General features: G+C 39.3%; 2 protein-coding genes and 1 long non-coding RNA gene across 11 annotated transcripts in view; 2 read left to right on the top strand and 1 right to left on the bottom strand.

Moving 5' to 3' along the window:
• DOP1A (DOP1 leucine zipper like protein A) overlaps positions 1–1,008 on the top strand; it is a 114,563-nt gene extending 113,555 nt beyond the window's left edge. For all 8 annotated transcript variants that reach the window (XM_041762516.1, XM_041762509.1, XM_041762523.1 and 5 more), the window contains one exon: positions 398–1,008. In XM_041762516.1, the coding sequence (XP_041618450.1) occupies positions 398–703 (306 nt within the window). In that variant the 3' untranslated portion in view covers positions 704–1,008. The remainder of the gene's footprint in view (positions 1–397) is intronic.
• Positions 477–26,137, bottom strand: PGM3 (phosphoglucomutase 3). Of its 2 annotated transcripts, XM_041762661.1 has the most exons (14): positions 26,047–26,137; positions 24,256–24,461; positions 22,498–22,682; positions 20,143–20,210; positions 15,020–15,153; positions 13,877–14,072; positions 11,231–11,388; positions 10,424–10,507; positions 7,659–7,757; positions 5,899–6,012; positions 4,532–4,654; positions 3,009–3,182; positions 1,777–1,858; positions 477–610 (listed from the first exon to the last, which is right to left on the bottom strand). In XM_041762661.1, exons 2-14 carry the CDS (start codon positions 24,457–24,459, stop codon positions 594–596), a joined length of 1,638 nt encoding a protein of 545 aa, XP_041618595.1. In that variant the 5' UTR covers positions 24,460–24,461; positions 26,047–26,137; the 3' UTR covers positions 477–593. The 2 variants fall into 2 exon arrangements, with proteins under 2 accessions (XP_041618595.1, XP_041618604.1); XM_041762670.1 differs by lacking the exon at positions 477–610 and having other exon boundaries at positions 721–1,858.
• On the top strand, positions 1,770–4,111 carry LOC121495347. The gene is made up of 2 exons (XR_005988961.1): positions 1,770–1,907; positions 3,883–4,111. It is a non-coding gene; the product is annotated as an uncharacterized LOC121495347 (long non-coding RNA).
• Positions 26,138–26,185: the final 48 nt, after the last annotated feature.

The raw sequence follows: 26,185 nt of genomic DNA, 5'->3' as shown, positions 1-26,185 counted from the left end.
AAAAGGGAATTACCTGACTTAATAATTAGGTGAACTGGAGAAGACTACTGTCTCTTCCGTTTAACCTCCTTCTGTCATCACCTTATGACTTAGTCCTGGGTCACCTTAGCGGGAGCCCAGAAACCTGGGAGCTTTTTGAGTATATGCAAAGCACAATATAAACTGTTAAAATCTGACTCTCCCTCTCCAAAACCAATTCTGCTAACTGAGCTTGCTTGCACACTCCAGGTGGAAAATGTGCCTGCAGTGTCCACACTTAGAAACCGGCACTAAGAGGCAAGAGTTGAATCAAGTCTGGAATGGAGATTTAATGTCATCATCTGTTAACTGTTGCTGGTGTTTGTACCCTTTCAGATTTTCTCATTTGTTAATAACATTCCCTTTGTGTTTTCTACAGAAAAATCCAGAGGAAGACAACTCAGGGAGAACGTTGGGTTGGGAGCCGGGGCACTTGCTGCTTACCATCTGCACCGTGCGCAGTATTGAGCAGCTCCTGCCATTCTTCAATGTGCTCAGCCAAGTCTTCAACAGCAAAGTCACCAGCCGATGTGTAGGACACTCAGGGAGCCCCATCCTCTACTCAAACACCTTCCCTAATAAGGACATGAAACTGGAAAACCACAAACCATTTTCCAGCAAAGCCAGGCAAAAAATAGAAGAGATGGTAGAAAAAGATTTTCTGGAAGGGGTGATAAAAACTTGAAACACCACAAGTGATTCCATTTAGTTATATGTAAATGTAATTATTTAAAACAAACATTGCTCTGAGTTGTATAGTTTCTTTTTTCTCTTTTTTGTATGTAACAAAAACCCATTTCAGGTTGTATTTAATTTAAATATTTGTAAATAAGAGCAAATGTCTGAATGTGGCCTGAATCAAGTTTAAATATTGTTGGCTCATATCGATTATGGTGCCTGAGAGAGATCTATATATACATATATAGTCCGTTGTTTTACTGTCCTGAGTTGTCTTAAACCTGCAAAATACACACTGCACATTTTTTGCTATTGGTTTCAGGCTTTAATTTAGATCTGTTGCGCTCTTTCTGTTATTAACCACATTCTAGTATCAGAATGGTGTCGCTTCTCTGTTGGAGGCATAGTAATGTATGACAATTTTATCTCACATACATTCCTAAGAAGAGTAAAGAATAACTGGAGCCTGGGCCATGCATCCTCCTAAATGTAGCACGAGCATCTTAACCTCAGTACAGAGATGTACAGCCTCTGTATCACGCCTCTGAATTCCTGGTGATGTTCATTCAAGAGGTAAGTCATTTAAAAATCATTCTAAATTTGGCTGTGGAAAAATTGGTTGTATGAAGTCTTCTCCACCCTCCTCATTTGTATTAACAGTGGTGAATCCTCCAAAACAGTGAGCATGATTAGGTTACGACGATGGAAAAGACGTTCCAAGGAGCTGATAATAAGGTTTAATTTTCCAGCAGCCCTCGTGAATTTTCCCTGCATGTATTATAAAGTTGATAATTGAACCATAGAGTGAAGCCCCACTTTACATTAATGAGATTGAAATTAGGTAAGTTTTGCTTTTTAAAAACTAAATTTAACAAGTCTTACCTACTTCTAAACAATTACTATGGTAGTGTTTAAGAAAAATAATCAGCTTTAGAAGCACAATCTAATCTAGTAAGATGCACTGTAAACATTATGATTACAAATGGGTTTGAACCTGTCACAATAATGGGAGTACTATTATTTTGTAAAAACTCTTTAAAAATCCAGTTTCTCATGAATATAAAAATTGTCTTCAGAAACCTGCTTGGGGTGGTTCTCCAACTCCTCCAGCCAGCTGAAATACTGCCAGGCTCACTGCGTGTGCAAGGCTATCTGCATTTTCCTGCAAATTACATGAAAGGAGATTAGATGAGAAAGAGCATCTCTCTCAGGTAACTTGGGACTGTGAAGGGGAGGGGACTTCTTGATTTTGTTTCACTAACATATTCAAATGAAAAAAATGTTTTTCACCTTTCAGTAGTAACATTCCAACACTCTTAAATAAATAAATGGAAATCTCAAATTCTTCTAAGTCAGGTGAGTCCTTAACTAATTTTATAATCTGATTTGATTATCATTCCAAAACTCTGAATAATTCAATACATCTATTTAGAAGCAAAGCCACAACTGACCTAAAAGTAACTGTTACAAGGTCCCAGATGCCTCTCCCCATAAATCAGGAATTTTTATTCCCTGTATTCTAGGATGGCCTAAGCCTCTGCCAAAAAGCTGCCAGCTCCCTAATAAAATGCTTCCTTCTGAGTGCCTATTCAGTCCACTCTATATTGCCTCAGTTGTGCACACACTTTCATTTTATCAAGGGTTTAAGATGATGGTGTCTGAAGAGGACAAATGTTAAAAATCCAGACTATGAGGTCTTCGCCCTACGGCAGAGACACATGGCAAGGCTGTTTAGAGGAAATTACTTTGAAAAACAAATCAAAAGTCCAGGAACAAAGGGGTGGTTCAGTTGGTTAAGTGACCGACTCTTGGTTTCCACTTAGGTCATGAGATCAAGTCCCACATTGGGCTCTGTGCTCAAATAAAAAGTCTAGAGACAAAGATGAATTTCGATCAGCATGGCTGATGGTACCATTAATTTAGACATGTACCTCAAAACTGGTTGTTTCCGTAAAGCAGTAAGTTTATGTTTTTAAAGAAGGAAAAAAAGGATAGTCCACTTCAGGCCATATATGCTGAACATAGGCAAACTAAGTACTAGTTACTCATGCCACAGCTAGAAATAGGACACTTTCAGCAAGTCTGGAATAAATCAAAAGAAAAATATTGGGGGAAATAAACTAAGTGGGTCTAAATTTTTTAATATGAACATAAAAATCCTCCATAGACAAATCTCAGATGTTAAACCCTGAATTATCACAGTGAGACTGCAACACTATTCAAATTTTCTTTTCTCTCCAACTACCACCCCTACTATCCAATGCTGTCAGATTCTCACTGCACATTTTTTTAATAGAAGTGTCCCAGCTTACCTGTGAGTCTGCTTCTGCATATACTCGGACGATATCTTCTGTACCAGAAGGCCGGACAAAAGCTCGGGAAAGCTTGTACTTCTTCACGAGGTCATTGATTGCTTCCTGTAGGCCTGGAGGTGTAACTACTTGTCTTTCAGCATCAGTGGTGCTGATAACTTGCCTGTCTGCAACCTATGCACAAACATTTCATATTTGTCACTATATCACAATTCCCACCAAAAGATTGTAGCCATTTCATTTTAATAACAGACCTCATTGTACAGCCAAGTGCAACACTGTCAGATTGTTCCGGTAGGTTACTAATACAGAATGCAACTGCATTAAAATTTTACAGGGTGCCTGAGTGGCTCAGTGGGTTGAGCTTCCAACTCTTGGTTTCAGCTCAGGTCTAATCTCAGGGTCCCGACATAGAGCTCCACATTGGGCTCTGTGCACAGTGGGGAGTCACCTTGAGGTTCTCCGTCTGCCTCTCCCCCTAGCTCAGGAACTCACATGTTCATTAATCTTTTTTTTTAAAAAATTTTATGATTTTTATTTGATAAAATCAGGGTTATTAATTTCAGTTGTATAACTTCCTTCTTCAGTCTCTAAACAGTTACCACTAAAGTAATGGCCAGTACTATAGGACTTCAGTACACTGATCAAATAACCATAAGAAGGTCATGATAAAAATCACCTAAATAAGCCAAAAAACTTATCTGAACAATCAGTAGCCATTTGTATGAACCTGGGCTTTACTACCTCTAATGGTCTTTCACAAATTCTGTTGGCAATTGGGTACACTGGTATAAATCTGTATAGACATCAATCAGGATTTATATGAAATGCATTTATATGAAATGCCTTTAGAAAAAATTCTTTGAGCCCACAGAGCCTACTTTTTATAAGCATCTAGCCCTAGGAAAATACTGTGTGAACCAAGAATCATGCAAAGTAAACATTCTCACTTGAAATGATAGGCTATCAGGATTGATTCAGAAGAACATGGGGGATATGAGAATGGTGAAGCAATGGAGAATAGTTGAAATCTGGTGAAGCTTTTGTTCTCTCCACATTTATATGTTTTAAATTTTCCATAATAAAATCTTTATTATAAATAATATGTGTCACTTTTTCTGTAAAGTTTGTAAACTGAATACTTCTCAAACAATTGAATGGTTATTCCATAATTTTTAAGATATGAGAAAATAGGGATCCCTGGGTGGCGCAGCGGTTTGGCGCCTGCCTTTGGCCCAGGGCGCGATCCTGGAGACCCGGGATCGAATCCCACATCAGGCTCCCGGTGCACGGAGCCTGCTTCTCCCTCCGCCTGTGTCTCTGCCTCTCTCTCTCTCTCTATGACTATCATAAATAAATTAAAAAAAATAAAAAATAAAAAAAAAATAAGCATGTTCTATTCAATATATATGTATACAACGAATTATGACAAAAGGAAAAAATTTTATATAGAGGTTAGAGATAATGTATTTTAATGTATTATGGTAATTTTCAGAAAAGTAATTTTACAATCTTTCTCCCACCTTAACTTTGAGCTGTCTGTTTGGAAGATCCATATAAAGTGCATCCCACTGTTGTACAGTCAAGCCCTTCAGAGTCAAGATTGCCTCAATCACCAGCATGTCAGAAATAGCATCACCAGCTGCCTACAAGACAAAGTGAAAGAAATTTAATGTCAGCAAAGCTTGGAGATGAATGCTCTATCTTAACCAATCACAGTATCCTGTGCCTTCTCCCTGCCCACCTCCACACAGGATTATTACACCGTAGTATATGGAGAAAGAGAAAGGGAATGGAAGACCACAATGAGTTATACAAACAATACTGAAACTACCTCAAGAAACCTGCCATTAATCTTCCTCATTATAAATTAAACCGGATAACTGCTAAGTTTCCAGCATTAACATTCTATGATTCAAAATTTCCTTTATAACAAGATCCCTTTTGAGATATACCATGATAATAGAAGGCATCATGCATGGTAAAGTGTAAGACACACCTAAAGTTGGATCCATACTCTTCATTTATTAGCTCCAAGCCCTTTGTTTCTTCATTTATGAAATGGGAATTATAGTAATGCCTCTCCCTGTATTATTGCAAGGATTATACAATGATGTATGTCAAGTGCCTCAAATGTGTAAGATATTCAAATATTAGTTCCACCACTTTTCTAGGTCACACTCTTGGCTCTTCTGCCATATTGTAGACTCCAGTCTCAATGATGCAACCCATTTATAAAAGACTCAATAGCTGATCTTGACTCTAGGTGGAAGCAACTCATTACACTTAATTTTCATCATAAAATGTAGGGGGAGGGAAACACATCAATGTTCTATCACCACATTTGAGTTCAATGTAAATCTCTCTTTTTTTTTTTTTTTTAATTTTTTTTTTTATTTATTTATAATAGTCACAGAGAGAGAGAGAGGCAGAGACATAGGCAGAGGGAGAAGCAGGCTCCCTGCACCGGGAGCCTGACGTGGGATTCGATCCCGGGTCTCCAGGATCGCGCCCTGGGCCAAAGGCAGGCGCCAAACCGCTGCGCCACCCAGGGATCCCCGAGTTCAATGTAAATCTCAACTGTATATACCACTGTGACAAGGAAGTTGCCAGGACTTTTCTACTTTAATTTTTTATTCAGGCACGCCTGGGTGTCTCAGGGTTCTGCATCTGACTGCTGCCCAGAACATGATCTCAAGGTCCTGGGATCAAGCCCCATGTCAGGCTCCACCCTCAGCGGAGAACATGCTTCTCCCTCTGCCCTTACCCCCTGCTTGAGCTCACTCATGTGCTCTCTCAACAAAATCTTTCAAAAAAATTTAGACAGCATACTATTCTACCTTCTGAAAATGTAAAAGTAACCAAGAGCCTGCCACCCACCAGCTCTGACCTGATTAAACAAATCAATAACATTTTCAAGCATCTTAGCAGCTTTCCTTTTCTTATCTTCTAATTCTTTTGCTAGTTGTTTTATCCTTATTTCAGCAGCTTTACTAAACAGTACCTGCAATGAAAGCATAAAACAGAAAGTCACAAAACACACTATCCATGCCCCAGGCACCCTAGCTAAACCACTTTTGAAACCCTCAATGACTGCAAAAACAGGAAAAATAATGGCAACTTTAGAATGAATGAAATTAGGAAGATCAAATCAGAACCCAAAAGATACTATTAGGGGGGGAAAAATTTCCTTTATGGATTATAAAACTGGCTATCAAAATTTAAAGAGCTGATTACAAAGAAAATTCTACCCTAGCAGAGGCAAATGCACATGATGAGTTCTTTATGTTTGCCCCTCAACCAGCTGCATCACTTCTGTGCAACCTGATTCTTTAAGCCTATCTGTATCCATTTTACTTAGAAGAATATAAAATTCAACAAAAGTAGTATAGTTTTCTTGTCCTGAAATACTTTTACCTAGCTTATATCCCTAATAATAAAGAGATTCATCATATTTATCACATTACAGCAAATAGTACCATGGATGTTATACACATCATGTTCCTCAAGATTCTTGTCATTTTAAAATTCTTTGCCCATGATTTTAGTGCCTTCCAAGGTTCAATACCATAGTTCAGCACTCTGGTCACTGTTTTTGCCCGACCACAGCCATACCCACTTACCCTACACCAGCAACAGAAACCTTGTAGCCCAAGGACTAGAATACATACTCTCTTTAAAATCATTTATCAATATCTGAATTAATTAGATCACTGCAGTTATAATTTAATTGCATTTCCTAAGAACTGATTTTTCTTAACTTAAGGCCTCTAGAACCAGTTTGAAATTAAGGAAAATAATCTGACCCAGAAAACATTTTCTGTTGGCCACCTCCATTTATGAAATGAGGTGAGGTATAAAAATATTTTTTATAAAAATGTTTTAAAAAAACCCTGAATAGTATGAGTATTATTACTAAAAGCCAGATAATATACTTCAAAATGTATAAGGTATGTGTACTATATTCTCAAACTTTTCAAATACTCTACCTACAAAAACCCTAAAAATTTTATATGCTTATGGCTCATTATACTCATTATAATGAGTTGTTCATAACTTAATTCTCAAGTGTTCTAACACTTGAATACTACTGAACTTTTCTTTACACTGGTCATAGTGGTAAAAGGAAAGATTTTTAAATGATATATATATAGACCACCTGCTTGTAAAAAAAAAATTAACTGCATTTTTTTTTTAGGAAACTAAGAATGTCTTCATACTCAAAAATCACTATCTAGGGGAGGAGGGCGGGTGTTGGAGGGGAATGGGTGACGGGCACTGAGGCGGACACTTGACGGGATGAGCACTGGGTGTTTTTCTGTATGTTGGTAAATTGAACACCAATAAAAATTAATTTAAAAAAAATAAATTAAAATTAAAATACGAACATAAAAAAATGATTCCTATTTCATAGGGGATTTGCAAAGCTTAAATAAAGAGACAGTATTTGTAAAGAAAAAAAATCACTATCTAAAAGAAAATCAGTTTCACAACATAGAAGACTGTATTAGTTAACCAAATAATTTTCTTCTGCCATCATACTGATCATTTCAACAAAGGGGGCTATAACATAGTACTATCCAGATACAGAATTCCCATCACTAAAAAACGTCCAGCTACAGCCAGCTGTAGTTGATTAAGAGAACTTACCGTGCCATGCCCATTTGCTTCAAAATAAACTCCAATGTCAAACTCTTGAGCTTTGTGGTGCAAATGTTTTACACCAGTTTTAGTACAATAGACAGGCACCTATGACATATTTAAAAAATGTAACTGCAGTTATTCAATTGGCAAATAGTTATTTTGTCCCTACTCTTCCCAAGGACAGCACAGGGAACAAACCTCCTGGAGCTATCTAGCGAGGATGACAATTAAGCAATTAAAATACAAAGTGATGTTAGTGAGGGGGAGTGAAGGCACTTACAGAAGCCCACAGCCAAGGAAAAATCAAGAGTGTCACCTGATAAGATAATGCAGGATGGGGGGAGCAGGGCGGAGAGTGACGTGATCTAATTGTAGAAAGCTCAGCTACAGTGTGGAATGGCTTATAGTAGGGGGTCTGCAAGCTTTTACTACAAACGGCCAGATAATAAATATTTCAGGCTTTACAAACCGTATGATCTCTGTCACAACTGTTCACTTCTGCCACTAATGTAAAGCAACTACAGACAATACAGAAACAAGTGAGCATGGTTGTATTCCAATAAAACTTTATAAACATGTGGCAGACTGGATTTGGTCCACAGGCCACTATCTGCTAACCCCTGGCTTAGAAGGTTAAAAGAGCAGGAGGGTTCTAGGACTAAGCCCATTATGAAATTACAGTAGTCAGATTAGCAACACTTGGGCGGCCTAAATCTTGGATGGATCTAAAAGAGAAGAGTGGTTACGGCTGATGGTGGCAAAAGTGCAGAAGAGATCAAGATCAAAGAAGATTGGCATTTAACTCGATGTAAAAAACCTCAGGAAAGCTAGAGCTCAAAAGATTTCATCCATCCATAGGAGAATGGGTTGATGATTAACAGTTTCAGGTGTGTTCAGTTTCTTAAACAGGCTATCTTAACCTATAAGAAATTTTTTAAACAGAAAAATAAGAAAATACTGAAACAATAATCCAGGAGCTGAGAATTCCTGTGAAAGATGAAATGCTGCGAGTGTTTACTACAACCTTATACTTAGGTCACAAACTAGCAGCCTCCAGATGTGTTTCATTTTGCCTACCTATTTATTTTGAATTTTGAATCAGTTGCCAAGACTTAAAAAAGTAAGAGATTTACACAAAATTCAGATTTTCAGTTTCTCTTAAAGAATCTGACTAAAGGTGACAGCTGCTGGCCTGGCTGGGCACATACTTCTCTGTCCTCTTCCCCCTGCTGTACTTATTCACCTCACCTACCAAGGTTCTACAAGAATTTGACTTTGCCATCCTTGCTTAAAAAAGAATGGAAACGCAACACAAACTAGTAAAATGCAGAAATTTGAAAAGGGATACACAAAAGTTGGAAAATAATACATTAGCTAATGAGAAAGAGTAAAGGCAAATCGATCTAATTTTGGCTATGAACCCTCTAACTCTTGGAGATGATGTGGTACACAGGATGGTCATCTGGTGGATGTTGGGGGGGGGAAATTAGATATAAAACCTCCTACCAACCCAGAAAACTTTTCCACAGAAGAGTAAGAAAATAGTTTTAATTACGGAATAAGCATTAAGCCAGACTGATATACCAGAGGCAATCTGCTAAGAGAATGCAAAGACAGAAATCTCACCGTTGGGCAGGCCAGGTGGCTCAGCGTTTAGCACCTGCCTTCAGCTCAGGGTGTGATCCTGGAGACCCAGGATCGAATCCCATTGTCAGGCTCCCTGCGTGGAGCCTGCTTCTCCCTCAACCTATGTCTCTGCCTCTCTCTCTCTCTGTCTCTCTCTCTGTCTCTCATGAATAAATAAATAAAATCTAAAAAAAAACTCACCCTCATATAATAGAGCTGAAGCTAATAACAGACCAAACTTTCCCTGTGAGCCTGAACAGGTCCTGTCCTTGGGTGTCTCCCACAGTGCACTGTCAGCAACAATCTCCTACCTTCTAAAACTGATCAAAGTCCTCGCTCTATCCTATCCCCCAGGTAGTATGTAATCACCCAGGCCTGCCTTCAGCAGGAGTTCAGGTAGATTGAGCCAGAATCCTCCCTGATCCCTGATGACTGCTCAGTAATTTCCCATCTACCAACCACCCCCCTTGCTCCTTGGCTACAAAATCTCCACTTTTCCTTATTGTATTAGGTGATGAGCCCAATATTTCTCCCCATACTATGAAACCCCATGGCAATAGTTCCTATGCCTACTGAATAGGCCCACTTTGCAAGAAGACTTCACAGGGCCATTTGTCACATGTTTTTTGTCTTAAATTTACCTGATAACTGCGGTGGCCATCAATGTTTAATCCTTAGGAAAAGAATAATAAAATTTCTCATCTCTCTATAACAAGTAGATAGGTGGCTGGCTCCGAGGTATAACTAACATAAACTCAGGACCCTGGGAGACAGGTGCTATCTTCCCTGAAGTTCACATTTCAGTGCAGGGACTCCAGCCCCGGAAAACATTCCTGAGCCATAAAATTTACTTAGCCTTTAAAAAGATTTACATTCATTATAAAGGAGACAGAGAAGGAATTTACAAGTTTTCTAAAAGAAATGCTCTAAAAAAAGGGAAGGGGGAAGTCTCTTTCCCTTTTCACATCAGGGACAATTTCCTTTCCTATTTTTGATTTCCACTCACCCTTAAATGGACAACAGCTCAGTTTCATGTACTACAAGCTATTCATTTATTCATATAAGTGAGGACATTGTTTTCCTCAGGGAAAAATCTTAGAACATAATAATTAAGAAGCTACGAGAAAATGGAAATGGTTCAATACCTTCATAACTTCTTCAAGATACCGTGTTGAACTTCCATTTGCATACGCAGTTTGTACAACACCAATATTCAAACTTTCTCCAATCTAGATAAAAACAATAATTGGCCATCAAAAGTAAAGACACTAACTTATAAAAGCAAACATGTAACGAGAGTCCCAAAGGATGACAAAATCATCACCCAGTTCAGCTGTGTCTTAGTTTATGCAATAAAAGCTGTAAATGAAAATTTACATGCATGCCAGAAAAAAAAGCTAAAATACTTTTGAACATCATTTAAATTCCATAAGGAATCTCTTCTAAAGAAGTTTGTGATTTCTTGCTAATTTTTTAAATAAAAGTATTTACTGAATTCTTAAAGTATACCTTTTTCCACATTATAATAATTACTTCCCATTACATTTTATATTTAAAGCTGGCCTAAGATTTCCAAAACAGCAAAATAGAGCATACCTCTTACATTATTAAGTATAATACAGAAAATACAGATCTCAGAGAATAAGATTTTCTGTTTAAACTTGAGGCTTTGGAAGTGATGATGGAATTCTCATTAATAAAGTGCTAGTTATGAAGAAACCAAAACTGCATAAAGCTTCAAATCACAACGTTGCCAATATAAGTAAGAAAAGAATACTTTCAGGTTCCAAAACCAGTGCCCCATGTTGAAATGACTAATATTACCATATCTTCTTATATTTTCTGGCCACAAAGGTAAGGAACTCCATATGTATTGTGCCTCTGAGACATTCAAATGCCTGTTAGTCACCAGTAAGTCTTGCTCTGAAGGGCAGTTGATCACTCCACCATACCTCCAATAGGAGTTCTTTAAGGAAGCTGCTAATTAGTGTTGCTATCTTGTCTCCATCTATGAGATGAAAGTGACCATCTACATCAAGGTAGTAATAAACAATTCTGTCTGCATCTCCATCAAAGGAACAACATCTTTCGTTAGGCTTCATTTCCATTCCTAGCACACAGAATTTAAAAATGGATTTCAGTCAAAGAAATGGGAATAAACCTCCATAAGAAGGTTTTTCTCTTACATTAGTTACAAGGGAGAAATATTTCACTAAAGTATGATCATAACTGGCCTTATGTATTCTATCAAACCATGTCCACTATCACTTTTCAAGAAGTACTTAAAATTATCCTTCCAAATAAAAACCAATGCCTTAATCTTTAATTTGTATAAGGGTTTATTGGTTGTTTTTACAGGGTAAGTTCTTTCACAGCTAACTGGAAAAGAAGAATTCTATGCTGAAACGATGTAATATTAAAATAAAATTCTGTTCTGTAAGCTACTTGGTTTGGCAAGACAGGGTCCCATAGTTTTTTGTTAGCTACAGATATTTGTGAAAGCAACTGACCTAGTACTATGATGTCCTTTACATATAAAAAATAATCAGCAATAGATGAGGTATGTGCTTTAATTCCAATAGAACTGATTCTTATTTGTTCACACCATCGTTAACAAGAAACACTGGTAAGTTAAAAGCAAAGAATTATAACATGTGAGAGAAATATAGCTTGTGTAATTTGCATAAAGTTTTCAAAACCTCAGCAACTGTCATGTCCAACTTATTAGAAAATTCTGCTATTCCTTAACCATGACAGCAGCAGGTGGACAAATCCAACATGAGGCTTCCATGAGGAATATTTTTTTTAAAGATTTATTTATTTATTTATGATAGACATAGAGAGAAAGAGAGGCAGAGATATAGGAGGAGGGAGAAGCAGGCTCCATGCCGGGACCCTGACACAGGACTCGATCCCGGGACTCCAGCATTGTGCCCTGGGCCAAAGGCAGGCGCCAAACCGCTGAGCCACCTAGGGATCCCCTCCATGAGGAATATTAACGTAAGGTTGACCACAAGGCATAACGCAAGCTTCAGGAAAGTGAGAGGGCCTTTAATGGTTTTGTTCATACTGTAGCTGCGTGATGCAGGATGGCCAAGCTCAACAGTGAAGAAAGAATTCTTGAGATATTTTAAAGTGTAAAAGGTGCTTTTATTATAGGAGGGGAAAGGACCCACGGGCAGAGAAAGCTGCATTGGGATTGTGATGAGTGAATGATTATATACTTTTAAGTTTGCTTGGGGGGTATGATTAGAGAGAAGATAAGTTTCTAAGGAATTTCTGCATGCTGAAAGTGAAGTTTACAGGACCTTCGAGGTCTGTTATTGCCAAGATAAGGGTACTTTTAGTCTCTATCAAATACATCAACATGAAGGCAGCCATGAGTTCCTTGAGGTATAGTCACACACTGCATGTCTCAGGTATTAGTGGGCTGCAAGTTGTAAGGAGATTTAATTTTAGCAACGTTTCTTTTGCGCTAAACATTTCTCATTACTCCTTCTCACCAGCGTCTAAAGCAAGGGAGCAGAAGAGCTCATTTTAGTGAATGGACAGATGAGGGACCCAAACCAAACTGTCAGTAAAAGTCACAAAAAGCAAGTCAATGAAAAGGAGTTAAAACTGGTTGATTCAACTAAAAATGTAAATGCTTACTACAGTGAGGCGGAATAACAAATGAGAGAGAGGCAACTGGATGAGAACTTCTGTGGAGTTCTGAAAAATGATGTCCTGTCTGAAGTGAGCAGGAGCTACTCCATGGCAGTTGATTATTGCCATGTAAGAATGGACATTTTCTGATTTTGGTAAAGAAGTCAGAGTTTCTAATATTTAAGTAAAATCACAGTATTTTTAAATGGTGACAACTAATGCAATTAAACACACAAGCAACAGAGCAAACAAAACACATCTATCTGCCAGCTAATCATGGCCAAAACACTAAACAATTTAGTATCTGTACTGCTACAGATATTTTTAGTGCAACTATAATCTCTTAGTACAACTACAATCTATAGAATAGTTTTCCTCCTGATATGCCAATTGTACAAAACAGTGATTTTTCAGACAGTTATAATTAAGAGTTGCATTCCCTTTCCATAATGTGTATAATTCAGATAAGGTAAAAAATTAAAAAATGCTACTTAACTATTGCTATCCTTTAGATCAATGATTCTCACAGTGTGGTCCCCAGACCAGCACCATTAATGAAGGTTAGGCACTTGACAGAAATCAAATTCTTACCCTACCTAAATCCTGCTCCACCATCTACAAAATGAAAAACTCTCGAATCTAGGAATCTACGTGCTAATAAGCCCTCTAGGTGATTCTCATGCATGCCACAGTTTGAGAATCATGGCTCTAAAACACCAATTTCTGATTTTGCTAACCCCTCACCCCCAGAGATTTCCTACACACTGTAGGAGTTGTGTGACTTACATACAAAGAGAGTAGACCATGTTTTGAATGACACTGACAAGTAAGGAAATGCTCAGATGTCTAGAGCAGAAGCACCAGGACTAGCTACATGACTCAACTCACTTGCCCACCTGTGTCTGTAAATAAGATTCATTTTAAAGAGCTCTAAAAACAAATTTTCTACATACCCTGTGGAGGCTTTTGATGACTTTTCACAAAATCAGCCCCACATAAATGGTTGAGTTTCCCTTTCGTCCCATCATTAAGTAGCTGAACTGACAGCTCCTGGGAAATGTAGTGTTCCATTTCTCTCAGCTTCAGGGCCCCTATGCCATTTGCACAGTCAACCTTAAGTGATCTATATTCATCTCCACTGTAGAAAGCCTTAAAAGGAAAAGACATAAAAGAAAAATTTCAAGCTATAAGAGAGTGAAGCATAAAGCACATATAGGTATATGTAAACATCTTCCATCATTTCAGTTAACTCATCTATTTTAACCTGAGAAACAAAAGGGTACACATATTTAGATGAAAACTGTAGAAAACCAAAGTAAAATTTAAAAACCTTTATTTTGGACTGACACTAGAACAGTTTCACCAATTGAGTAACTTATGGAAATGGAGTTTTTATCAGAATTTAGCCTCAATTAAGCAAGGCCCCTTCAAAATAATACTACAGCCTATGTTACATGACAGGCATTTAAATGTGGGAATGAGCATACAGACAAACGAGCAGAATGACACCTGTCACTCTCTTGATAGTACATAACACCACTGGGCATGTCTGGATTTTTCCTGTCAACCTCCTCTTTGGCCCATCCTTAGTTCAGAATATAAGTTCTAGGAAAATAAGGGATTTGGTCAACAACATGTACTCAATATTTGTTGATCAAATTAATTATACCCCCCAAATCTCAACCAGGGTTTAAGAAGTTAATCTTCCGGGAAAAAAATCTCAACAGTAGACACCTCAAGTATGAAGCCAACAGCATCTAACATTAACCCTACAAGAAAATTCATCTGTATGAATATTTATGAAATCACAAGAACCCCATATTTTCTCAAGAAAATTCATCTGTATGAATATTTATGAAATCACAAGAACCCCATGTTTTCTCTTCCAATTATCTCAATGTACTACATGCATTGGCAAGTAAATACCAACAAACATTCAGCAGAATACAAGGGTCAAACCTTGTGGAGCCTTAGAAAGAAAAAGGAAATACAGCACATTATTGGAAAAAGGAGGAGTGACAAAATAAGATAAATTATTCAACTGATGTTACTTTATTCATTTGCTTAAACCCTAACCATGTTCAAGAGATTTTCACCTGTTTGGTAAGCTCCGTAAAGGCTTTAGAGAGTTTCTGGCAGTAACCTTCTATGGTTGCCTTTCCATATTGGCCACTGGTATTTCGACAGTACACCATGTAGTGCAGCTGGGGCGTCGTTAACAAACCGTAATCTATCATAGAAATGCAAAAAGCAATTTGTCACATTTCTTAAACAAAAAAAGTTTAAATGTATTCATATCACATGAATTTTAGAGTGACAAATCTTTAAAAAAAAAAAAAAGACCTTTCAGAAAACAAAAATGCCAACTTCCAAATTATTCAGAAATACACATAAATATCCACTGAAATTATTACAACTGCCACATTGTGATGTCGTGATTTATAATAAGAAATAGAGACTTGGTCTTTGTCTCCATTCTTGGCAGAGCTTCTAAACCCTTAGAATTTCTAAGTGATGAGAGCAAGGAATTAATTGTCTTTTATTACGCTAAAGAATGGCATTGGAAAGCTCCTTAAGCAACTAGGATGGGGCTGGTTGCCAGGGAAACCAACCATGTGATTAGAGAGTAGGAACTTACAGACTTCTCCCTTATTCCTTGGCCCCTCGCCACTCCAGGAAGAGAAAAGGGCTAGAGATGGCATTCAAACAGCAATGGCCACTTAATTAATTGTGCCTATGTAATGAAGCCTACCTAAAAACCCAAAAGGATGGGGTATGGGTTGGTAAATATGTGCAGAGTGGGGAGAGTGGCTGCCCAGAGAGCCTGGAAGCCCCATGCCCCTTCCTGCATACCTTGCCCCGCACAGCTCTTCCATCTGGCTGTTCTAAGTTATATCCTCCATAATAAATCAATTTAGCTAGTAAAATGTTTCTCTGAGTTCTGTGAGTACTTTAGCAAATTAACCAAACCAAGGAGGGGTTGTCTGAAGCCCAGGTGACTGGATTCTGAAATGGGGAAGGGGGCATGTGGCACTGAGCCCTTTACCTGTGAGATCTGACCCTACCTCTAGGTAGATAATGTCAGAGTTAGATTAAATTAATTGTTTGGTAGTATTAGAAAAAAACACACACTGGACACATACTCAATTCCAAAAGAAATATGAATGACTACTATTGATAATAAATAATCATTTAATATGGACAGGTAAGATAAAAATAGAGCAATATAGAAAAATAATAACTGAACTGTTTCCATTAACACTGCAAACTGTGTAATTCAGATGAACCCTCCTCTTGAAAACCAAAAATGACAGACAAAAGTCTCTTAAAAAACCATTGCTGTGCCAACAAGTTTCAGAGGACTAATGCCAAAATCTCTGTGAAGAGAGGAACTTCAAAATTTGAGCTCTGGGAAGCCAGTTTTGCTTTGAGGGCATTCCTCTAAACCAGAAATTAAACTGCTTTCAGTGAAAAAAAGTCCACGCTGACTTAAGATGAGAAGGAAACCCGGTAGAAGACCAAACCCTCATGAAGCTGAAGCCTCAAAAAACTATTCTTCAGTATAAGGGTGAGTCAGAAGTGAATTGGCCCCAAGTACCTACTGTACCCTACTCCCAGGAGAGTTGTCTTGACACCAAACAGAGCAGAAGATAACCCATCCCTGAAGAGCTGTTACCAGAAGCACAGGCCTCCCTTGGTTTTCTAGCCCAAATCACATAACCACAGGGATCCAAAACTCCATCACCAAGGAATCTTGTTATCCACCAGTCAGGAAGCACCCTCAGACACCCTGCAGAAGGATTAACCAAACTTTGCCACAGAAACAGACCTTCACCATAAACCTCAAAAAGGTCCCACAAATAATTTCCTAAGAAAAACAAACAGCTTATAATCAAAAATAGGTAAACATACAAGAAAAGCACCAAAAGAGCAAGACACAGAAGAAACAGCAGAGATGGACCAGTATCCAATAAATATTCTGTAACTAAATCCATCAAAGGTCTTCAAAGTCAAGCACAAGAGTTTGGACTAAAGACAAAAAGTCATTTAAGCTACTGAGTCCCTGCAGTTATAACAAAAATGGCATTCTATAAGGCAACTATGGCTCTGACACAAGGATCACATGGGAAGAGGAGGAGGAACTCAAAAAAGTGGATCAGTATTTAACCTAGTTTAATGGAGGGTGTATAAGGAAAGGAAAATGATGTTCCAAAAGACTTACAACACAATGACAGAACAAAAGGATTTTGTAACCACTATCGACACTAGCAAACATTTATTCAATAAATTTTTATCAACAAAAAATGACTATTATATACAGTTACTCATCTGTTCCACTGATCAACTCAGAAACCTAGAAGCCATTCTTCACAGCTCTAGCCTCCTCATAGGTCACAAAATCTTGAGGTCAATACTAATTCAAACTTCACTTCTCTTGCTATCATCTCCCTTGCATGAACTACTTGTACAGTCTCTTTTCCATTCTTACAACCTTCCTATCTCTCTCCACAAAAGCCAAGAATGAAAAGCCAGAATAACTGACTTAAAAGGGAAATGTGATTATATTCCCATGCATAAAACCCTTCCATGGAGTTCCCACGAATTTGAAATAAAACTCAAATCTTGGGGCAGCCCCAATGGCCCAGCGGTTTGGCGCCGCCTTGGGCCCAGGGTGTGATCCTGGAGACCAGGGATCGGTCCCATGTCAGGCTCCCTGCATGGAGCCTGCTTCTCCCTCTCTCTCTGCCTGTGTCTCTGCCTCTCTGTGTCTGTCATGAATAAATAAAATCTTTAAAAAAAAAAAAAAAAAAAAAAAACTAAAATCTTTACCACAACCCACAAGGCTTGGGATAATATGATCCCTGCTAACTTCCCTAACCTTATCTACTATCTTCCTCCATTCTCCTTATGCTAAGGCTACATTAATCTTCCGTTTCCTCAAGTACACTAGGCTGAAGAGAGAAACAATGGAAAAGTCAAAAAAAAAAAAATTACTCTCAAGTTTTTCTAGACTAAAATATTAGCAAGGTGATGGTTCTGAGCCAGAATGACAGTGCTGAAAAACCAATCTGAATACGGTGAAACAGTAGTTTCAGGCCAGGTGAAGCTGGGATAAGAGCAGATCATTTAAGTGAAGGCCTCACTCAGACCAGTGCTTTACAAATTGCAGATCTGAGCCTGTCAAGGTTCATGGAATCTGCTTGGTGAGAAATAACCAGCATTTTTGCATTTTCTAAAAATATCACAGATGAGGGACACCTCGGTGGCTCAGGTCATGATCCTGGGGTCCTGGGATCAGGTCCCACATCAGGCCCCCTACAGGGAGCCTGCCTCTCCCTCTGCCTGTGTCTCTGCCTCTCTCTCTGTCTCTCATGAATAAATAAAATCTAAAAAAAAAAAAAAAAAAAAAAAAAAAAACACACAGATGAATGCAAGTTGTGCAACGTGGGTATTATTTACTGATAACATGATGTATCACTTTTTTTTTTGATGTATAACTTTTTTGTCAGTTATACATACAAGTACGCATGCACACATGATACAAAATGGGTTTCTTTAAGTTGTGACTGGCATGAAAAAGAAGACTCTGGAGGGTTATACATAGCAGGCAGTCAAAAATGTATGAACTAATAAATGAATAATCACAGCTGGGGCTTTGGCAATAAAGACGATCATTCAGAAATCAAGCAGAATGATAGGGAGAAATAAGGAACACCCATATGAAGAGAGAAAGCTCACCCAGAAGACCCATATGGAATAGTGGCCAAAGTAGTAGAAGCCTCAAGAAAGAAAGGAGGAGGTCACAGTGTAGACAGCTATCAAGACAGCAACTGAAATAAAAACTGCAAAATATAAATTCTGAAAGTTATTTTTAGGTCACAGATCCCTTGGAGTATCTGACAAAAGCAACAACTCCTCTTCCTAGGAAAACACTCTGCACACTGTATCAAGAGGTCAACCAGGTCCCTGCAGATAACCACATACTTCCCAGGGAGTCCTGGGCCCCAAGCTAAAAATCCCCACTTTATAAGAGCCACTGGATTTGGCAATTAGAATTCAGATGAGTGCTGAGAAAGACATTTCACTGACGGTACAAAGGAGACTTTGCCTGCAGTTGGGCTAAGGAGTGACTAGAAGAGCAGAGAAGTAGGCCAGGCAAGCTCTTGGAAGAGGCCATTAACTCTGAAAGAAGACCACAGAGGAGTTGGAAAGGAGGTGAAAAGGTCAAGATATTTTCAAATGAGAAACTAGGGAGACACCAGGGAAATTTACCACCAAACAAAATGGAGCTTCAGCATTCAAAAGGGGTATGACTGATGTGAGAAGAGGATTTTAGCCTCCATTTTTGGTCATGTAATTCTTCATTTGATAAAACAGAAAAAACGACCCAGCAAAACTTCAAATCAGATTTAAGTAGGCCAAAGATATTTGCCATCACTATTTGATAGCAAACAGCTGATTCCACATGTGATCAGTTTTTTGGGAATATGTGATACCAACAAAAGCTGCCTAGGATAAACATCTGCAAGTAATTTCAAAGGTTTTTAAATCAGGACTGTGACCTTTTACTGAAGTTAAGAAAGTTAAGATCAGTATTTCTTACATACAATTTCCTATAGCTAAAACAAAATATGCACACCCAGAAAAAAAAAGTTAGCTTTTTAAATTTATTTTTTTAAAAAAAGATCTATTTATTTATTTATTCAAAGAGAGCGAAAGAGAGGCAGAGACACAGGCAGAGAGAGAAGCAGGCTCCATGCAGGAAGCCCGATGCAGGACTTGATCCTGGGTCTCCAGGATCACACCCTGGGCTGCAGGCAGCGCTAAGCCGCTACACCACCGGGGCTGCCCAGCTTTTTAAATTTAAAAAGCTAGTATTTTATAGCTAGTAGTTCATTTTTTTTTTTTAAGATTTGAGAGAGAAAGAGAGACCATGTGCACTTGTACATGGGGGAAAGGGCAGAGGGAGAGAATCTTCACTCCCACTGAGCGTGGAGCCCGACTCGGGGCTCGATCCCATGACCCATGAGATCATGACCTAAGCTGAAAACAAGAGTCAGACACTTAACTGACTGAGCTACCCAGGTGCCTCTATACCTGGAAGTTCATTTTCTAAAGACTTCTTTTGTCTGTATTTTCTAAAATGTTACTACTTTTACAATTTTCTTAAAAGATTTAAGTTTTTTAAAGATTAATTTAGATCAGGACAGCTACATACCATGGAATTGACCTTCTAAAACAGTCACACCATCTATTACAGACTGTGAAAGTTTCTCACTGCTGGGCCTAGAAAAGAAAAGGAAGAAAATAACACATCCCACCCTGAAACCAAGAGTTGCTAGTTCTGAAAGCAGATGTAGAAATTATGGGCTACAAATTTCAGAATAATAGGTTCGGTGTATTTTAACTAAAACCTGTCAAGTCTGAAAACACTGCAAAGATAATACAGGTAAAATATAAGCATTTTCTAGCAGCCTTTCACAATATATTTCTTGGAAAGAGTTTGGCTCTTAATGAATTTAGAAAACAGATATAAAAATACACTAATTACACCATACCCAAATACCTTTTCAAGTTCAACTGTAACAATATATACATTACCTAAAAATAGTAGCAAGAAATACTGAATGCACACACTTTGCATAATGCAGTACCAAGAATATAGAACCTATTTTTCATTTGGAAAAGTCATAACAAATTATATATCTGAAAGTAAAGTAGATCATTATAACTGCCTTCTGGAAAATGTTCTATATCATTTAAACTAATTAATTGGTAAGAGGCAATTACATGTAGGATGGCTTCACTGTGAGATAATAATTTGTTTCAGAACATAAGTCACTAGGCTATTTCTGATACCCATAAATCCACAATCAATGGTATTTAGAAGTCTCTCTGGTAACACACTAAGGATAAAATACTAGACATTGTCATATCATTAAGACTATGATGAGAAATTTCCTTTAGAAAGAATTTCTAAAATGAGATCTTACACTAAAGAGAATGCTTCTGTTTTAAGGCACAATTTTAATTTAACATTTTACAATACTTTTTTGTAAAGAATGCAAAAGCTGCCAAATATGACAAGTAGTCCCCTCTTGTCCATGGTTTCAGTTACCTGAGGCCAAATGTAGTCCAGAAGCATGACATATCATCAAGTCAACAGGAGCCTAACACTATGTCACAATGCCTACGTGATTCACCTCACATCCTCTCTCATGCAGGCATTTTATCAACTCACATCAATAACAAGAAAGAGAAGGGGGAGTACGGTACAGTAGGATATGTTGACAGCGAGAGACACTACACTCCCAGAACTTTTTTTTGTTTGTTTATGGATTTCATTTATTTGACAGAGAGCACAAGCAGGGGGAGTGCAGGCAGAGGGAGAGGGAGAGGGAGAAGCAAGCTCAGTGCTGAGCAAGGAGACTGATGCGGGGCTCCATCCCAGGACCCCAGGATTATGACCTGAGCCGAAGGCAGATGCTTAACCGGCTGAGTCACCCAGGTGCCCCTAACATAATCTGTATCATAGGGGCGCCTGTGTGGCTCAGCTGGTTAAATGTCTGACTCTTGATTTCAGCTCAGGTCATGATCTCAGGGTCATGAGATCGAGCCCTGCCTCCAGGCTCAGGACTGGGTGTAGAGTCTGCCTGGGGTTCTCTCTCTCTCTACATGTGCACACATGCACTAATAAAAAAAAAAAGGTTAGGGCAGCCCGGGTGGCTCAGCGGTTTAGCGCTGCCTTGAGCCCAGGGCCTGATCCTGGAGACCTGGGATCGAGTCCCATGTTGGGCTCCCTGCATGGAGCCTCCTTCTCCCTCTGCCTGTGTTTCTGCCTCTCTCTCTCTGTGTCTCTCATGAATAAATAAATAAAATCTCTAAAAATAAATAAAAATAAAAGCTTAAAAGAATTCATCTTTATAATTATGTATGTAGAGAGGAAAAATATGGTATAAAGAGTTCAGTACTACCCATGGTTTGAGGTCTACTGGGGTCTTGGAATGTATCCCCTGCATATAAGCAGGGGGAGGGGACTATTGTATGTAGAAATAATATACATTGTTAATGTTTTCCAGTGAAATCCAACATGTGCAAATGATACCAAAAAATGAATGAACAATAATGCAGATTATTAGGCAAATCTCTATAAATACTGAATTACAATCAGGTATTCTTATTCTCTAAAAGAAAACAATTAACTTACAGAAGTAAAGGGTTGGGAGACATATGTTAAGTACTTCTCTCAGGTCAGGTATTTTGCATACATTATTTCACGTAATTTTCACAAAAGCTTTATCATCAACATTTTATAGATAGGCATACGGAAGCTCCAAAGGTTAAGTAACCGATCCAATCATATAGTGTTAGAGTTGGAGCTCAGACCCCAAAACCCAAGATGTAGGAGCAACTTAGCTCCTACATCCTGCTAAAAATAAAAAGGCCAGGTAGGTGGAGGAGCCTCTTAGGGCAGTTCCACTTAATTCTTTCAGTTTATTATGGGTACTAAAACTGATGCAATCATTTAGGTCAAGTTCCCAAAGCTCCTTTCACCAATAAGTTCGATGGTCACCTGGTATCTCTACCAATCACTACGAAGGCATCTTGTTGCAGATTCACAGCTGCTTTCACACTGATGTCCATCAAAACTCTTGGCATATCTTGTTCCTCAGCATTTGCCAAACAGGTAGCATGTTCCTCCCAGGAGGGTGCCAACATTTCACCCAAAGGATCAACCAATTTTACCCCATTGTCTTCCTTAAAAGAAAAGCAAACAATAAGCCATCTGTGCATATTCACAAAGGGTGAGTTGAAGAAGTAAACTCTAGCTGTTTTCCCCTAAAAAAGACATTCATGGCTGAGTGGCTTCACATGTGACCGTATGGAATCCCAGGGAATGGACTGTTTTATATAAATCCTCACCACATTCAGACATTCAGACACACATTTTATAATGATCCACATTTACAAGTTGGACGAATAATGTCCTTTTGTGTGTTGGGGGCGGGGAGTAAAGGAAGGTTATACTCCTTCACAGATCTACATAGCTTTAATTTGCTACTGATTTAGCTACAAAGACAAAAATCTCATGCTCTTGCAACCAAACAGAGGCATATTACTCAAACCACGCATCAGTGAACTATATAGGCAGTACAAAACAAAACAGCTAAACTATGTCAAAAGGAATATTTTGATTAAAAAGAAAAAATGGAGGTGACTGAATGGCTCATTCAGTTGAGTGTCCAACTCTTGGTTTTGGCTCAGGTCGAAATCTCAGGGTCATGGGATTGAGCCCCACATTGGGCTGTGTGCTCAGTCAAGAGTCTGACTGAGATTTTTCTCTCCCTCTCTGCCTCTCCCAGGTTCGCACACTCGCTATCTCTAAAATAAATAAATAAATAAATCTTTAAAAAAATTTGTCATAACACTAGAACCATCAATCCTCATCAATAACCTGCTCGAAGCTTACTTTAATACACGTGGAACCACCTGTTTGGCTGTTCATTCAGAACAAGAAACTATAGAAAACCAGTCTAAAAATTTTCAAAATCCACTAAACCTTTTCAAATGTTTGCCCCATCCCCAGCCTTGCCTCCAATCTCTACTAAATTAACACAAGTAACATTTTTGTTATTGATACTGTCTCAATACAACTTGGAAGGACATTCTGTTATTTCTCTAATATGGACTTAGTCCAAGAAATGACTCTCATTTTCATTCTCTCCACACCCTTTAAAGTCATGAGCTAAATGATCACTCATCAAGAAAAAGCCACTTCAGGGTGCCTGGGTAGCTCAGTCAGTTAAGCATCTGACTCTTGATTTCAGCTCGGGTTGTGCGTTGTGCGTGGCCTCAGGGTTGTGGGATCCAATCCAGGGTCAGGCTCTGCACTCAATGGGGAGTCTGCTTAGGATTGTCTCTCCTGCTGCCCCTCTCCTCACGTTCTCATTCTCTCTCTCTCTCTCTCATAAATAAATCTTTAAGAAAAAGCCATTTCAAATCCAAAGGCACATAGGCAGCCCCGGTGGCGCAGCGGTTTAGTGCCGACTGCAGCCCAGGGTGTGATCCTGGAGACCCGGGATCAAGTCCCACATCGGGCTTCCTGCGGGGAGCCTGCTTCTCCCTCTGCCTGTATCTCTGCCTCTCTCTTTGCTCTCTGAATGAATGAATAAATAAATCTTTAAAAAAAAAAAAAAAAACAAATCCAAAGGCACATAATGAGTAGGCACATTCCTAGAATCCAAATTTGTACTTCAGGTCAAACTGTTCAGACGCTAAGATGTGTTCCTGTAAATAAAGATTTGCTTTATCAGAGCACTAAAAGCATTACCTCGGGATTATGTGATGCTGTTACCATGACTCCTATTGTAGATTTTGTCTGTTTTGATCTCAGGACAGCTAATAATCCCATGCGAAACATGACATGATCAAGATGTTCTGCTTTTGTTCGAAAGCCAGCAGTCCCATACTGAAGAACGAGTCCACTGGGCTTGGCATGTAACGCTGAGTATTTTGTAATAGCATCTAAATCCATGTCTACAAAATTAAGGAATATTTTTAATCATAAGAAATCCTTCAAGGACCATTTGCTTCAAAAACTGCCACCCTAAACTAACAGATCTGCCTCGCTCTGAACCCCCACAAAGAACGTTTGAGAAAGAAAAGAACAGCAGAATAAGTCCCAGTGGTGGGCACTGGGAAGATCCTGCCCAACTTGTATCCTCCACTCCAGGGCAAATAGCAGGTTATCCCCAAATCTTCTCTCATTCTGGCTCTGGGGCTATTCCTTCCTGTACCCAGGTGGAACTTAAAATGGTCCACTCTCAACTAAAATGAAAGATTGCACCCATAGACTCATAAACTCCTACACAATCAAAGATTGCCCCATTTTACAAACGGAAAAACCTAAGCCTAGGTCTCAGTTAAATAACCTACATTTACTTGGGTAGCTGGTGACAGACTGGGGCCCAAGGGCAATACTGTCAAATGAACTGGGACTACATATCCTAAGTATCTGGGGAATCTGTCAGTTCTTTTGTTATTCCTCCCAGACCACAGAGACTTAAGCCCAAAGGAAAGGCAAAGGGCAACAGCCTCCTCTCCAAGGCTGCCCAGACCTAATATACCTTGCAGTGGATTTTTCCATTTTCATAAGGAAGGATCAGGACACCCTTCTAAAACTACGCTCTGAAAGTGGTAACATCTTCTTTTTATCTCTAATTGGCCCCTAGACCACTAGTACTTCTTTCTCTGGGATACTCCAATTTTAGGTGGAACTTGGCCTTTGTCCAACCTCAGCTGCACGTACTATTCAGTTCTCGGGTCAGTCTCATTCCCAAGGAGCCCAGAGATGAGCAGCCGTCCTACCTTGTTTTCTTCCCTGTCCTTTGTTGCTTCAATGAACAAAAGTTAAAGGAAATGGTGAAAATTTTTTTGCTTTCGTCCAGCTGTATATATAAAAAAAAAAAGCTGCTAATCTGCAAGCTAATTTAGTTTGGCCCCAAGGGATCAAATCTCTTTCACAAGCGTGCGCACATTTTGTTAAAAACTGACCGTTCGGGAACAAATCATGATTATTCCTCAGGGCGTAAACCAGTCCTGTTAAATCCAGGAAATCTTTTTTTTTTTTTTTCTTTTTAAGAAGATAAAATGCTTCCACCCTTCAAAGCGTTTTCGGTCTTAAAACTACGTTCAAAAAAAAAAAATACTATGTTCAATAAAAGCGAACGTGCGAACGAACGCTTTTACTCAAAGTCCTTACAAGTCCAAACAGCGACCACTCTAAAAAAAAGTTGAAAGCATCCACCTTCTTTCAATTACCAACCGCTTGCTTGTTCCGCTTTCCTTCCAGCCCCCGATGGCCGCACGCTTCCCGGCTCCCGACCCTGAGGCCGCCTCCCCCTCCCCCCGCCCCCAGTCCTGGCCTCTGGTCCGGGGCCCCCAGGACGAGACCCTCACACGGCTCTGAGGCGCCAGGGCGGGGGTGTCCCGCGCGCACCGCCCGTGGGTCAGCCCGCCCGCCAGCCCGCCCGCAGGCCGAACCGCCACGGACAGGAAAGCCCCACCTCACCGCCGACCTAGGGGCCCCGCTCCCTCCCCTGCGCCGGGAGATCCCCCTCACCTCCAGCTGGTGGAGCGGCTGCCCCGCGGCGGCGCCTCCTGCCTGACTGAAGCCCTCAGAACCCGCGGACGTGGCCCTGCGTGACTTCCGGCCCGTCGCCACGCCCCCGAGCCAATCACGGCGGGGGAGGATCCGCTGG

The sequence above is a fragment of the Vulpes lagopus genome, chromosome 1, assembly GCF_018345385.1.
Source record: "Vulpes lagopus strain Blue_001 chromosome 1, ASM1834538v1, whole genome shotgun sequence".
Lineage (NCBI taxonomy): Eukaryota > Metazoa > Chordata > Mammalia > Carnivora > Canidae > Vulpes > Vulpes lagopus.
This window is presented reverse-complemented; position numbering and strand designations above follow the sequence as displayed.

Coding starts and splice junctions, on each gene's coding strand:
- PGM3 (XM_041762661.1), bottom strand. CDS start 24,459: ATGGATTTAGATGCTATTACAAAATACTCAGCGTTACATGCCAAGCCC. Junction 6,013..7,658: donor AAGCAAATGGGCATGGCACG/GTAAGTTCTCTT, acceptor CTTTCATTGCAG/GTACTGTTTAGTAAAGCTGC. Junction 3,183..4,531: donor ACAGACAGCTCAAAGTTAAG/GTGGGAGAAAGA, acceptor GTTTGTGCATAG/GTTGCAGACAGGCAAGTTAT.